At 35.9% G+C, this 15,929-nt stretch overlaps 1 protein-coding gene and 1 pseudogene across 2 annotated transcripts; both read left to right on the plus strand.

The window, feature by feature from the left end:
- The first annotated feature begins 5,340 nt into the window (after positions 1 to 5,340).
- Positions 5,341 to 6,400, plus strand: LOC130810707 (uncharacterized; annotated as a pseudogene).
- A 4,251-nt stretch (positions 6,401 to 10,651) lies between these two features.
- On the plus strand, positions 10,652 to 15,818 carry LOC130809758 (uncharacterized). 2 transcript variants are annotated; one of them, XM_057675549.1, is made up of 7 exons: positions 10,652 to 10,786; positions 11,376 to 11,547; positions 11,692 to 11,741; positions 12,238 to 12,343; positions 12,436 to 12,494; positions 13,373 to 13,442; positions 15,253 to 15,818. In XM_057675549.1, the coding sequence occupies exons 2-6, from the start codon at positions 11,437 to 11,439 to the stop codon at positions 13,401 to 13,403; spliced, it is 357 nt and encodes a 118-aa protein (XP_057531532.1). In that variant the 5' UTR covers positions 10,652 to 10,786; positions 11,376 to 11,436; the 3' UTR covers positions 13,404 to 13,442; positions 15,253 to 15,818. The 2 variants fall into 2 exon arrangements, with proteins under 2 accessions (XP_057531532.1, XP_057531531.1); XM_057675548.1 differs by lacking the exon at positions 13,373 to 13,442.
- Positions 15,819 to 15,929: the final 111 nt, after the last annotated feature.

Consider the following 15,929-nt stretch of genomic DNA (forward strand, 5'->3'; position numbering starts at 1 on the left):
CACCTTATGACTCACCCAAGTAAAACCTAACTATCTAAAAATCCAGTAACTTTAATTAGAAAAACCAACTCTTAGAATCCTTATATTATACATTTTTCCATTCCATTCCTGCTAAACTAATTCTCTGATCTTTAAAGCTCCAATTCCCGTCCTTCTCATTCCATAAGAACTGTCACTTTCTGAATTGATAAGCCAATTTCGCTAACCCTAAAACAGTCGGCAACACGCACCACATCTTCAATCTCAGATATTGTTGGGGTAGAAGAATCCAAGTAGTCATTACCATCTTCCATCCCTTTTGTGAGAAAGACTTTTGGTAAATCTTCTTTTGGTGTTTGAAGTTGAATTTTGAATTTTTATCGAAGAAATTGCTCATCAAGGTGTTTGTTCAAATGCATCAATAAAGTTCTTTGGTTCTGTAATTTGATTTTTGGTATTCGAAATTTTGGATTTTGACTTCGTTTGACTTTGCTTCTAGTCCTTGATCAAATTATGTTTTGTATGTTCACAGCTTTATAAATATGAGCTTTTAAATATATTGTACTATGAAAATGACTTATGGTTATTTATTTCAAAGAAAATCAAGTGATTTATTGATTCGTTTTATATTGAAATGTTCGACATTGAAAAATTTCTGTTTTTGGGAATGGGCAACGGATATTTATATCCGGATTATTGTGAAATCCTATAGCTTGATAATAGGTAATGGTTATTCGGATCGGTCTCGAGCCCCCGATCCCGTTTCGTTCTTGCAAGAGCCGTATTTTCGGTGATGACGATCAACCGTGTTCTCAGGATTTAGATCAAGCCTACTTCCTAACGGTCCATATATTCCCACATTTTAAACTGTTGTCATATTATTGATTTTAATATGAGTTTTGAATAAATACGTTTGGTATATAAAGTTTTGTTTGTTTCGCAATGAAAGCATATGTTTTAATTGCCGTATTGTTTCGCTATTGACTTATAAAGTAATAGCCATATTTTGATTTCGCTATTAACTTGTAAAGTTATAGCCGTATTTTGATTCATTATGAACTAAAGGTTCATAATCGTATTTATGTCGATACCAAACAGTATTTTTAAAAGAGTTTGGATTTGGATTAAATAATGTTTTAGGTAGTTACCAATTGAGTAAAAGAATTTGATATGATTTTGTTAATGACTTGTATATAAATGTGATAGTTTGTCAGATTACTCAAAAATTCAATTGTTGACAGTCTTTGATGAGGCCTATCTCTTACGGGGGATAGATCCATTTTCAGGTTAGCTCTGCAGTGGAGACGATGCATACTTGTATTATGTGTTACGTGCGAGGCGAGGACTTCTTTTTGAAATACATTTTGTAAATTAGATATTTGTAAATTAGATATTTGTAAATTAAATTGTAATAATTTTATAATGTTTTGTAAATAGTATTCACTTATATGTAAAAAGTTTTTAAGTACTCTGATATTGGTTTGCTATGGCTATTAGTCACAGGTCGAATTCAGCCCAGACTTCTATAAGTCTTCCGCTGTGCCTGGTAGACAGTATTATTACACTGTCTGGGGTGTTACGGGTGGTTACCAGAGCCAGTGGTCCCTATTTTCGACGCTTTGTGTCTTCAAATTCGTTGAGAAATTGGTTGAAGTTAGAAGTTATTCGTGAGAGTTTGGGTAGATATGGGATAGGTGCATATTACATATTCATGCATAATGATTATCATTGCACGTGCATTGATAAATATATAGTTTGTTTAGCTTGTTATGAGATTCATTCTCATGTGTGTTATTATTATAAATAAAAATTATGATGGTGGTTTGAATGATGACATGATTTAACAAATCAGTAGAATTGAATTATGTATTATCAAGAAATAATGAAATTTTTGAGTATTTAGTTCAACTCGAGTTGTATTATAAGTAGTCATTATGGAGATATGAAGTATGAATGATGAAATTCTAGAGAAGTTGGTTGCATCGGGAACTTTCTCTTGCTTGTGATAATTATATGATATTTAGTCTTATGTGTCTGAATATTTGTTCATGTTAATTTGTTTTCATAAAGCTTACGAGTTTTGATATTAATCCTATACATGAACCCACTGTTTATTTATCTGCTTGAGCATTCCCTTTGTCAAGTGCATTCGTTCATCATAACATAGAAGGTGGTGATCATAGTTCTCTTGAATATGTTTAATGACTATGCAAGCATGATCATAAGTAGTTTATAACTCTGTATGGTTTTAAGGAGTTAAGTCTTTTTAAAACGCAAACGTCGACACTGGAACCACGATCCATTCTTGGCATGTTGATTTGAGAAGCCGGCGACGAATCATCCCGCCGTGGTGAGAGATTTTAAAGGCAATAATGTCTTAGATTAGTTTAATGTTTTATTGTGCTAATTGTTCTACCACATGTTCGATTTATAGAAGAGATGCTGCCGAAATTTCCACTCACCTTTTAAAGTTAATATTTAACGCTTATCTAAATTCTCTTTTTTTCTTTTATGTAACACTCGAATTTCCTCCCGTCCTTTACGGTTTTGGTTTCGTTAAGGGGTCGGAAATTCTGGGGTGTTACAGGTTTGGGCTATTTCAACATGTGATGGATCAAACACATACCGGCACAATTGCGACACATGGAACACATTGTGAACCTTAGCTAACTGTGGGGGTAATGCTAACTCATTAGCTACTTCCCTAACTCGGCGCAAAATCTCATTGGGTCCAATGTACCGTGAATTAAGCTTCCCCTGTATTCTGAACCTCTTGATTCCCGTCGTTGGTGAGACTTTAAGGAACACCTTCTCACCGACTTGGAATTCAAGTTTCCTCCTCCTACGGTCAGCGTAGGATTTCTGTCGATCTCGGGCAGCCTTCATCCGGTCTCTAATGAATCTAACTTGTTCAGCGGTCTATCTGATCATCTCTGGTCCAACGAGCACGCCGGGCCTCCCGGTATCCCAATAAAGTGGTGTCCTACACTTTTGGCCATACAAGGCCTCATACGGAGCCATACCAATACTACTCTAGTAACTATTGTTGTAGGAGAATTCTACCAATGGTAAGATGTCTTCCCACGAACACTGAAAATCAAGGGCACATGCGCGAAGCATATCCTCTAGAGTCTGGATGGTCCTCTCTGTCTGCCCATTTGTAGCTGGGTGAAAAGCGATGCTGTAATTAAGGGTCGTGCCGAATGCCCTTTGTAGCTCATTCCAAAAACGAGCCACAAATTTTGGATCTCGAACTGAAACTATTATCATTGGTATGCCATGTAATCTAAGTACTTCTTTCACATAAGCATCGGCCAATTATTTTACTTTTCAAGTTACTTTAGCAGGAATAAATCTGCCAGTCTTAGTGAGTCGATGAACAATCATCCAAATAGAATCATTTCCCCTTCTCGAATGGGGCAATCCAACAACAAAGTCCATACTCACTGATTCCCACTTCCACTTAGGCATGGGAAGTGGTTACAATTCCCCTGGAGTGCGCTGGTGGTCAATCTTGACTTGCTGACTTACTAGACATCGAGCTATGAAATTCTCGATATCCTTCTTTATGTTCATCCACCAAAAGTATTGTTTTAAATCTGCTAGCATCTTATCCCATCCTGGATGGACAGAATACATAAACGAATGTGCCTCCTTGAGTATTTTCTCTATCAATTCAGGATCTCGGGGCATGCATAACCTTCGCTCTAGATGAATACTCCTATATTTAGCAATACTAAAGTCTTTAACTACACCCTTTTCAATACCAATCTTCAACTCTGACAAGAAGTCATCATATTGTTGTAGCTCATGGATCTCCTCATGTAGACTCAGCGTTGTACTCATAGCATTGAGAACACTGTCGTATGATCCCTTCTTGACCACAATCAATTCTAGCTCCTTCATCTCCACATAAATCTCGTAGGGCACTGAAATTAGTCCATTAATGACCATTCTCGGTTTTTGGCTTAAGGCATCTGCTACACGGTTTGCCTTTCCGGGATGATACTCCAAAGTGAGTTCATAATCTTTTATCAAATCTAGCCACCTTCTTTGCCTCATGTTAAGCTCCTTCTGTGTAAATAGATAAGTCATATTCTTGTGATCGGTGTAGATCTTGCAAGTAGTGCCGTAGAGATAATTCCTCCAAAATTTTAAGGCAAATATGACTCCGGCTAATTCTAAATCGTGCACTGGATAGTTCTTCTCATTTGGCCTCAATTGTCTCGATGCGTAGGCAATCACTTTCCCCTTTTGCATGAGTACATAACACAAGCCCTCTAAAGATGCATCACTGTATACGTGAACTCTTTCCCATTCTCGGGCAATACAAGCACTGGAGCCGTTGTCAACCTCTTCTTTAATTCTAAGAAAGCCTCTTCGCACTTTTTGTGACCACACAAACTTGGTATTCTTTTGAACAAAACTGGTGATCGGTAGTGCGATCTTAGAAAACCCATCAACATATCTTCGGCAGTAACCTACCAAACCCATAAAGCTTCTTACCTCAGTTGTACTAGTCGGTGCTGGCCAATCAATGATAGTCTTTATCTTTTCGGAGTCCACTGTTATGCCATCTTTTGAGATTACATAACCTAGGAAGACAACTTGATCCATCCAGAATTCACTCTTGCTCAACTTCCCATAAAAGCTTCTTTCCCTCAATCGTGTCAATACCAATCTTAAGTGCACCTCATGATCTTTCTCGCTTTTAGAGTACACCAAGATATCATCAATGAAAACCACTACAAATTTATCAAGATAGTCGTGGAATGTTCGATTCATTAAGTCCATGAATGCTGCAGGGGCATTGGTTAACCCAAACCGCCTCACTCTAAACTCATAGTGCCCATACCTAGTGCGAAAAGCAGTTTGCAGACCAATGGGTGTTTTCTATGCAGCTACAGTAATAAGTTATGTATCGATGATGTCATAGTTTAGAGATAGTTGCAATAAGCTCATAGCTGATGAGCTTAGATTTGATAGAGAAGCTATGAGTGTCGAACATAAAAAATTGTTAAAATGTTTAATAGATGAGAAACGTGGCATTTATGATGAGATTATGAGAGCTATCTCCATTGGCAAGGGGGGCATGTATTTTCTTTATGGACATGGAGTTACAAGAAAAACATACATGTGGAGGACATTATGTGCATCCATACGTTTCAAATGTGACATTGTGCTTCCTGTTGCTTCAAGTGACAACGCATCACTTCTCTTCCCGATAGGAAGCACTGCTCACTCTAGGTTCGAGATACCATTGAATGTAACTCAGGATTCTATGTGTAGAGGTGTTCAACCCGTAGCGATTTAACTGCATTGTTAGAAAGGACAAAGTTAATCATATGGGATGAAGCACCAATGGTGAGCAAATACTCTTTTAAAGCTCTTGACAAAAGTATGCGTGATGCATTACTTGGGCCAGGGGGATTACCATCTGATTTGCCATTTGGAGGAAAAGTTATCGTGTTTGGAGGTGATTTTCGACAAACATTACCAGTGGTTCCCAAAGGTACACGCCAAGATATTGTTTTTGCATGCATCGACTCTTCTTATATTTGGCAATATTGTAAAGTGTTGAGGCTAACAAAGAACATGAGGCTACAAAATCAATTAGGTGACATTGATGAGATAAGAGAGTTTTCTGATTGGATCCTCAAGGTAGGTGATGGAAGACTTGGAGGAACTAATGATGGAGTAGCTACTATAGATATTCCAGATGATATTCTAATCAAGGATGTAGCAGATCCCATTGAAGCAATTGTTCGAAGTACATATCCGAATTTACTTGATAATTTATTGGATATTGGAAGAGAGAGCTATATTAGTGCCTACTAATGAAATTGTCTCAAAAGTTAATGAGTTTGTCCTTTCTATGATGACAGGTGATGAGAAAGTTTATCTTAGTTCTGACAACATCAATAAATAAGATGGCAATATTGGTAGTTACAATGATGCTTTTTCAGTCGATTAGATAGAAAATTGGATCACTTGTGGTGCTGCTAAGAAACATTGATCAAACAGCTGGCTTATGCAGTGGTACACGTTTAATCGTAAATCATTAGGTCCTCACATTATTGAGGCGACAATTTTGTCGGGATGTAATAAGGGAGACAAGGTTTTTATTCCACGCATCACACTTTCACCGTTAGATTCTTTGTGTCTTCCAGTTCGTCTACAAAGAAGGCAATTTCCTTTGTCTCTTTGTTTTGCAATGACTATCAATAAAAGTCAAGGACAATCTTTGAAATACGTTGGATTATTTCTGTCAAAACTTATATTCAGTCATGGTCAACTATACGTTGCAGTAATTAGAGTTATAAGTAGGAAAGGACTTAAGGTCTTAATATGTGACAATGATAACAATATTTGTACGTCAACTCATAAAGTTGTCTACAAAGAAGTGTTTCAAAATTTATAGTGTAATAATTTCGTACTTCATTTAAATAAAATAATGATAAAAGTAATTAAAATTGTAGTACAAAATATTTAGCTACAATGTTTAAATTTTATATCATCATTTAGTAATTTATGATTAATATATGAACTTTTAAATGTAATTGAAATGTTCATTTTTTTTATCTATTTAACAATGTATTTGTGAAAACCATTTGTTATATTTAATTTATATATATAACTATATATAATAATATTTTAATATGTTATTATTTATATTTTAATTCATGTAATTTTTGTACGTATGAATTTATTACAAAATATATAAATTAGGTAAACCGTGCAATGACACGAGTATCTATCTAGTTAGATATAAAAACGCTACCAAAATAACATTTATAAATTATTGTGAGAGACGGTCTCTCCGAAAGACACATTTAATATATGAGCTAAATAGCTCAATTAATACAATTAAGGAGAAAAAAAACGAAGTTATTATTTTAAGATGTCTATTTGAAAATATTTTGACCTGACACTATTGCTCCAAATAGTTCCAAAATTAAGCTAAAAGAAAAGTTCATCATTCCTTGAACATAGGCATGGCCACGGGGCGGGTTACCCGGAACCGAACTGGTGCCGAACCGCTTGGAACCGGATCCGGAACCGGAATCGTTTGCGACAGGTTCCGAACCGCCCCGAACCGCGAAACCGCCGGAAAAATACTTCATGAACCGGAGCTAAAAAACCGCGGTTTGGAACCGGAACCGGTCCGGGTGAACCGGTCCAACGGTTCCATGGAACCGGAACCGGGACCGGTCCGGGTGAACCGGCTCAACGGTTCCATGGAACCGGAACCGTAAAAACTAGCCGTTATGTAGCCGTTGCATTTTCCCCTATAAATACTCATCAGTTTCAATCATTTTCATTCACAACTCATCTCTTCTCGTACTCTCTCTACTTACTCTCTCTACTTAATTCTTTAATTACGCAATTATTCTCTTAATTACATAATTAGTTTTTTAATTATTTCTTAATTTAGTTAATTACATAATTAGTCTATTAATTATTTATTTATTTCTTAATTCTATTATTATTTCAATATTATCAATCATGTCTTCATTTTTGAAAAAAGCCTCAAAAAAAGTTACTAAAGTGGCAAAATCATTGGGAGGTTCCAGCTCCTCCAAAAGAAAGGCAACTTCTACTCCGTCGGTATCAACAACACCTTCCATTAGTAATTATAATTATGAACCAAATTATCCAGAAGGGTACGACCCAGAATTACATAATTATGCAGAAGAAGTGGAAAGAGAAATACAAATTGATGAAGAAGAACAACAAGAAGAGGAACCAACGACCCCTATTGAACATATATCTCGACAGTCATCAACAAGATCACATGAAGAACAACAACAACAAAGACAAGCTCGTGGTAAACGAGTCAATTTTCAAACTATCGGTTAGTTTTATAATTTTATTCTTCAAATTAATTAAATTTTAAATTATTTATTTATTTAATTATAGTTTTATAATTTTAAATTATTTATTTAGATGAAGATGAACCAGTAAGACAACCTTTTCCGGCAATGCCACCTCCTAGTGGTAGAGCTGTTTCACATGTGTGGTCGTATTTCACAAAAGAACCTACCGAGAATCCAGATATTTTCTTATGCACTTGTCAAATTTGTGAAAGTCAAGGAGTAAAGCCCTTAGTTTCATACAGTTTCGCCAGAGGTAAATACTTTTTAAGTTTTTTATACATACATAATCGTAATGATGGTGGTACGATTTTATAAAAATTTATTTATTGTGTTTTGTGAATACGTATTAGGCGGTGGTACGGGATCTTTTAACAAACATTTGGCAAAGAAGCATGGAATCACAAAAAAAACTCATGCAGCAAGCGGCAGCGGGACCACAAATGGAACTGGAAGCCGACAGACACAGTGGGACATTCCCAGCACAGGTATGCCTTTTAGATATAATTGTAATGATATGATTGATGAATTTTCTAGGTATGTAATTTGTGATGAATTGCCTTTTAACCAAGGTGAAAGTAGGGCATACGAGCGTTACGCTAGAAAAACTATGCAACCACAATATAGAGCAATCCCTAGGAGCACTCTTAAAAGACGCACAATTAAATTATATGAATCAATGCGCTATGAATTAGTTGAAATGTTTAAATCTTTTAATGGTAGGGTTAGCATAACAACTGACATTTGGTCTGCTCCCCCACATTTAGAATCTTATATGTGTGTAACAGCACATTGGATAGATCAAAATTGGATTATTCAAAAAAGAATAATTGCTTTTGAGACAATGCCAGAAAGACATACCGGTGAAAACATAAAATATAGATTAGTAGAGATATGTAGAGAATGGAACTTATTAGATAAGATATTTTGTTGTTCAACTGATAATGCAACCGCGAACATTAAATGTCTAGAACTTTTGTATAACGAACCTGCATTTAGTTTTATCCTTGGGGGTAGCTTATTACACATACGTTGTTGTGCGCATATAGTTAACTTATCTTGCCAAGCTGGCATAAAACAATTAAGCGATTTATTAGAACCAATTAGGGATATAGTAAAGTGGCTTAGGATTGGAAAGATAAAGAGACGATACAAACAATTATGTGACCAATATCAACTTAAAAAAGTGTATTGGTCATTAGATACTCCTACACGTTGGGGCTCAACCAACGATTTATTAAGAAAGACGATTGCTTATCGTCCAGTTATAACACAACTATATAGTGAGTGCACAGATAGTTACATAGCTGATGACACTTGGGAATTAGCTATAGGTGTACATAACATATTAGAAGTGTATGACCACGCGACTAAGATTTTTTCATATGTTTATGAACCGAACGTTCACTTAGTAATAAGTGAGTGTGTTACAATTTTTTATCATCTCCTTAAATATACGCATGATGATACTAACCCATATTTGAAGCCGATTCTTGCAGATATGATGGAAAAATGGAAGGCATATTTTACCAAATTTCCTTATATTTATGGAATCGCAACCATTTTGGACCCATGTTTTAAAACTGAGGTCCTTACTAAAGTAATAGGATTTTACTACCAATCGTTAGATCGCCCGCCTACTGATGTACATAATTATGTAGGAACATGTAAAAAATATTTAGCAGAACTCTATGATTATTACGCTAGTGTGTATAACCCAAAACGCGATACGTCTAGGCGTGCTAGCGTTTCGGCACGTCCCTCTTACTATAATTCAGTAATAGCTAATATAATGAGTCAAGATGATAGTTTTGTAGGATCATCTTCTTCCTCGACCTCATATTTAGAACTAGCTAGTTATCTTAAACACCACTTTAAAATAGACCAAGGTAGCTATAATATTTTAGAGTGGTGGAAAGAAAAATTTGTAAAATTTCCCATTTTATCGAGAATTGCAAAGGATATCCTTGCAATTCCCGCGTCAAAAATTGCGTCGGAGTCTGCTTTTAGTGCAGGTAGAAGAGTTTTGGACGAAAAGAGATCTCGTCTTGCTCCACAGAGTATTCAAATATGTGTTTGCAAGAAAGATTGGGATCAAGCGGAGATTCGAACACAAGGACTAAGGAATGATGATGATCAAGACGACGATGATGATCCATGGATGATGATGGATACATCTGCATCATCGTCAGGAGGAGAGTCAGCGGAAGCATCTAACCAACCACATGATGATGACGAAGACGAATAGGATCAATCCGACAACGATAAATCAACATTCAACAACTATAAATAAAAAGTATGACAAAGAACTACGTGGGCTTTGATTCCTTCGTGATACGTAGGCAGCTTAGTATTCCTTTGGGTACTAGGTTCAAGTCCATTTTCTCCCTTTTTTTTATTAATCATCTTTATCGACATTATCATTGATTCGTTTGTTATTAATTTATTTTTTTCATTCTTTTTAGTAAATATTTCAATAACGATGACAACTTGACATGCAATGAATTTCGCTAATAATCAAGTAATCATCAAAGGTATGTCCGCAATATTATAGTATTTTTTTATTATATAAATATTTAAAGAAAAAATAAAAATGAAACCGATGGTCCGACCCGCCCGTCCCGTGAGTTGGAACCGCCGGAACCGCCTCATGAACCGCCAAGGAACCGTTTGGAACCGCCCGGAACCGGAACCAGAACCGTTCGCGACAGGTTCCAAATGGAACCGGAACCGGATGGAACCGGAACGGAACCGGACCAACCCGAACCGTGGCCATGCCTACTTGAACATTAGACTCGAATTCTGATCGAAGGATAATATTGGAGAAAGGATTCTCGTTACTCCGTTGCCTTTTGCCGATGAACTCCTTAGTCCTTACAATCTCCACTACAGTTTTCTAACATACGAGGAGGCTTACTAATTCAAAGATTGCGGTTAGTACATTCAAATCAACCCAAACCATTACATTTATTTATATACAAAAGTCGTTCTGTCAATCGTTTAACAATTTCAGTACATGGTTTTTCAATCAATTTATTGTAATTGATGAAAATTTCATTGTTTGTTTCTCTGTCCAAGGTTTGAATTCAACATTTGAATCTATTTATGCTCTTATTGGAACTCAAGACTTAGTGGGTTGTAATTTAATTTGTTAGTTTCATCAAAATTTGCCGTGGTTTGCCTAGTTACAGTGAATCTTCAACTGGGTTCTTTTATAATTTTTTATTGAATTGAATAGCTTGGTAAATTTAGAAACCTTTCCTGTTTCCTTCTTTTTGTTTGTAATTTGCCCATTAATTTGCCTGGTCTTCTTAGTGAAGAATTTTATTTATTAACTTTAGGGTTTGAATTTACTACTATAATTCATTTTTAATTATTAATGTAGAATGTGAGCCTTTGTATAGAAAACAGAAAAATCAGAGATTAAAAAACTGAAAAAAAGATTAATTCAAAAATAATAACTAGCTGACAAAGTTTATGAACTAATGCCCACAATTCATTGACAAATTGTATTGTAATCAGGGATCTGGGAAAAAGTTGCTGTGTGAGTGCTTCATAAAGCTAGTGATTAAGCTAAAAGAGTATGGCTTGGAAGCTTCAGGGTCATGGTTCTTTGCTCCTGTGGCTTGTTCTTTGTTTGCATATCTTATCTCTTATAAATGCAGTCCATGCGAAATCTGGCCGAACTATCACTGTAAGGCTTCTTTATATTTGATTCAGTGAATGATAGATAACTTGGGTTTTTTGTTCATGGTTCTATTTTGGAGACAATAAGATTGGAGCTTGATTTAGTAGTCTTAAGTGTTACTTGTTTATTTCTCACTATTTTAAATGACAGGATGCTGAAATAAGAATGAAGAAAGATGAGTGTTATGCTGACATTGAGAGGTATGCTTGCATGATTATTCCTTAGTTTAACTTTCTAAACCATTAGCGCCCCGTTTGTTTATTGGTATTAAATGGTGGTAATGAGAATGATCTGTAGTATACATTTTTGTAAAATGTACTATGTCATTCCCATGATAATGAAAAGTTGATCATAAAAAAGTTTTTATTCACAATATTTCATTAACACCCAATACCACCTCTCTAAATGGTAATCCATTGGAATGAATTTGTGAAGAAAATGAGATGATTGAATTAGAACAATCATGACCACTAAACTTGTAAAGATATTTTTTCCCACCAAAATTGCACTAACTTTCAATGAACATTCCAACTATCTAATACCGACTATCAAACAAGCCGTAGGTACTTTGGATTAACATTATTTTGTTTGCCAAATGGATGGAGAGTTGTATTTGTTTCCTTTGCATTCAAAATTTCTTATTTTATTGTTCTCTTTATTGATGCTAAAATGATCTACTCTTGAAACTGGTTACAGTGGCATGTGGGGTTGGGATTGCAAAGTTTCGATGATTGCAAAAGAGAATTGTGCTCTGAAATGTCTCTCGCCAAGGTGCTATGAACTGGTTTATGGGAGTGATCCGGTGAGGGTAATTTCATGCTACTTACTTTTTGAAAATCAAATGCTTGGTGATCTGATTTTTAGAATTCCTGTGGTTATGTGTTATCCTTGCAGCTGGAAGAAGGTGAAAAAGACATCATTAGGAGTCAAGAATTTAAGTTCTGTCAGTATAGGTAACTGATCTCAGAGAATAAAATATTTATTTCCTGCTAACTGTCATTGGCGCATTTATCATGGCCTCTTGTGATATCTGATTCTTATAAACAACTTAGAATTTCGAGTATGTTACAAGAGTAAGCTACAAAAAAGTTTATTCTTTTATATGATCACCTCTTAGGTAGTCACCTTGCATACTTATCTGGAGACTTTCATTGTTTTAATGAAGCTATGTTGTGGATTTGATTTTTTTTTTTTTTGATTTTAGTGTTAATGAAATTAATGACTAGAGGTATTCATTCGGGTTTTGGGGTCGATTTGGGGTCGGGTGTTTTGGATCGATTCAAAATCGGGTCTTGTGTCCACATTGGTTTTTAAGTCGGGTCAAATCGGTTTGATTATATGGTCGGGTGAATATCGGGTCATCGGGGCTGTTTAGAATACCTCTATTAATGATTAGTCTTCTACTCTGGCTTACTTTTTTTTATTGGGTAGAAAGGCTGCATTGCATGTATTGCCCACATTATATTGCAGATTACGTGGTTTACGGCCATGGGTAGTCACTAGTCAGTGTTTGATTAACATAAGTAGTAGCATTTGGAGAATCACCTGTAGGTGTTGAGTTATTGCAATCCAAGATTAGACACTTGATAAATCCTGGAGGAAAATACAAGATGTTTAGATCCAAAATACAGTCTTCTTAACTGCACTCTCCCTTGGCTACTTAGCTGCTCTCCCTAGGAGTGTATGAAACAAGTATTCCTTTTCTGGAGAGGAGGAGGTCTTGCCGTTGCATGGAAAACTTTGTTAGGTGTGAAATGGTCGTTTGTTTTTAGTAATGAGTTCCATTGCTTTGTTGCAAGGGATGATTTTGCTAAGCCACTTTCTATTGTAGGTCCATTAAATCGCTGCAAGGATGGCCCTGAGTTTTTTTCAGCCGCAATCGCATTAGTGGCATACAAATGGTAGTGAATATTTTGTACTACAATCCATTCTATACTTGCATTTCAACTCACAAATTGAACACCCACTTTCCTATCGGGATGTTAGGTTTTAGGAGGAATCATAGTTGATCTTGGGTGAGTTAGTGGGTTGGGAGGCTGAAAGCTACTAATTGGTAGTTTTGTTCTGCTGAGTGGTTGGGTAGTTTGGTGGGGAGTGGAACTATTTAGTGGCAATTCATAGGCTTTGTCAGTGTAACATAATTCGCTTTTTTAATTCGTGATTCGCTCAAAATGACCGCAAAATAGCCCAAAATCAACCATAATTTGCTTTTATTGATTCGTGATTCGCAAGGAGATTAGTGAATCACGTGACACTTTGATCACCACCTTAGCTGTTTTCTTTCTCTAAAAATCTAGCTGTTTCAATTTTGGTGGATCATACTTATGGTTTGGTTATTAGCCTGTTTCATTCTAAATGAATTACTGTTAAAAGAGTGCTGTTGAATTTGAAGATCCAACTCTGATGCTTATTCGATGATACTCAAATGTTACGTTTTAAGCAGCAAGCCAGCAATCATTTCGATGATTGTTTTCCCGAAACTGTACAACTTTTTTTAGGCAAATCTGTTAGTTTAGAAACCTTCAAATTCAGCATTTTTGGATGTAAAAGGTATTCAGACCTGGAAATCTTCAAAATTAGCTTCACGTCACAAACTGCAATTTTAGTCATTGTCTAATTTTAAAAATTAATGAACGAGAATAATTAGGCTATATTAAATGGTGAATTTGAGACTCGGAACCCCAAATGAAACGTCCTAGTGAGAGACAAACATGTTTTCTTGTGACTTGTAAGCTAGCCTTTTATAGACCCCCCACACTGATCCTTTGACACCATAGAGCAAAAACAAAACCGCATCATTGCATCGCGACTGTACCGTTAAGGTGTTTAAATCAACCGCAATTGAAATATAGGCCGCAATGACAACAAAATTACCGCATTAACCACGAAATCCTTTACGCGAGCGTTACAAACATGCATATGTTTGCAGTGCCTCCAGTGTAAATAGGGTCCTCAATAATTCTTGCATAGTTTGAGATCTAGTTGAAAATTCGTTCTACACGCAAGAAACGATAGTAAGAGGGCACTTGGAAAATCCCTGCTGGTTCATGGAGTCAAAGATTTATATGTTTATTTCTGAACTGCTATATTATGTGACGATTTAAACTGCATACGATTGTTGCTGAACTTTATATTGTTGCAGTAACTGTGATACATATACTTTCCTATTGTTGCTCATTTTATGTCATAAGGTATAACTTCAATATGGAAATGGGGCTTTGAGTGTGTTGAATGAATATACTGTTACAGAAAAGCAATCAATTCAACTGCCACATACATCACCTCATTTGTGTAATTAGGTATTTGCTTAGGTATTACTAGATTTGGGCACAATAGCTTGATCTCACCTGTTTGCATCATATATTGGGTACTTCATCACATTTTAAGGTTAATGATGATGCTCTCTTACTGTCAAGCAACGAATTCAACCAAAAGCTTGAGCTGATCATTGAGGTCCAAGATATGTTGTATACTCTAACATGTTCCTTCAGACAAGAGCCCTTTAGGATAGAAGTGTAGATGCAACTTAGACCCTTCTTATATATGTCCCTGAATATTCCACTTTAAATGAGGGGTGGTTGAGATTCGAACTCATGACCTCTTGTTACGCTGCCTCTAATACCATGTCAAGGAACCAAGATATGTTATATACTCTAACACTTACTTGTGCGGTAAATTAAGTCTTCCTAAATATGAATTTTTCTTACACAGGTTATCAAATGGAGAGAGCCTTGATGGCATTAAGGGTTCTTTGGGGTAATAGTCAAGGAGCAAAGAACAGACATCCATGTCAATGTTTTGTCGGGCTTGTAGAAGGAACACTGCATGCTCCTCAATTTGCTTCAGCTGGAGCAATTTGATTTGTTGAACGTTTCATTACGCTAATGCTTTGATTGACGTTATCTGTATAATGTATAAATTGCTTCGACTGTGAAAGGTCTGAGTTTTGCACATCACATATCTTGTATATTCGGACATCAACTGTAGATGACCATTCGTATTTGCATCAGTTCTCTAAATACGCTCAAATGAGCCATGCGTGCAACAATATTGCCTGAGCCGTGAAACAATATTGCCGTTCCATCTTGTTGCAGGCTTGTACCCTTGTAGTTGAAGTGAATGCTAACTTTTTGGGGTGTTTGTAATTTTTTTTTAGGCATTTTGCTTTTTTGGTTGGTCAATCATAAAAAAGGTGTGTAGTAAATATATTTTCATCCTGTAAAAGTTGGTTATTAAGCAAAAGCTAGAAGATAGTGGGTATGTTTGGGAATTGACTATTAGTTGTTGGCTCTTGATTTTTTAGTTGGCTTGTTTAACCAATAAGAAATGTTAGTAGTTTTTGTTGGCTTTTAAGTTAATGGAGATGTTTGATAAATTTAGGTATTAAC

Source organism: Amaranthus tricolor, chromosome 4, assembly GCF_026212465.1.
Source record: "Amaranthus tricolor cultivar Red isolate AtriRed21 chromosome 4, ASM2621246v1, whole genome shotgun sequence".
NCBI lineage: Eukaryota > Viridiplantae > Streptophyta > Magnoliopsida > Caryophyllales > Amaranthaceae > Amaranthus > Amaranthus tricolor.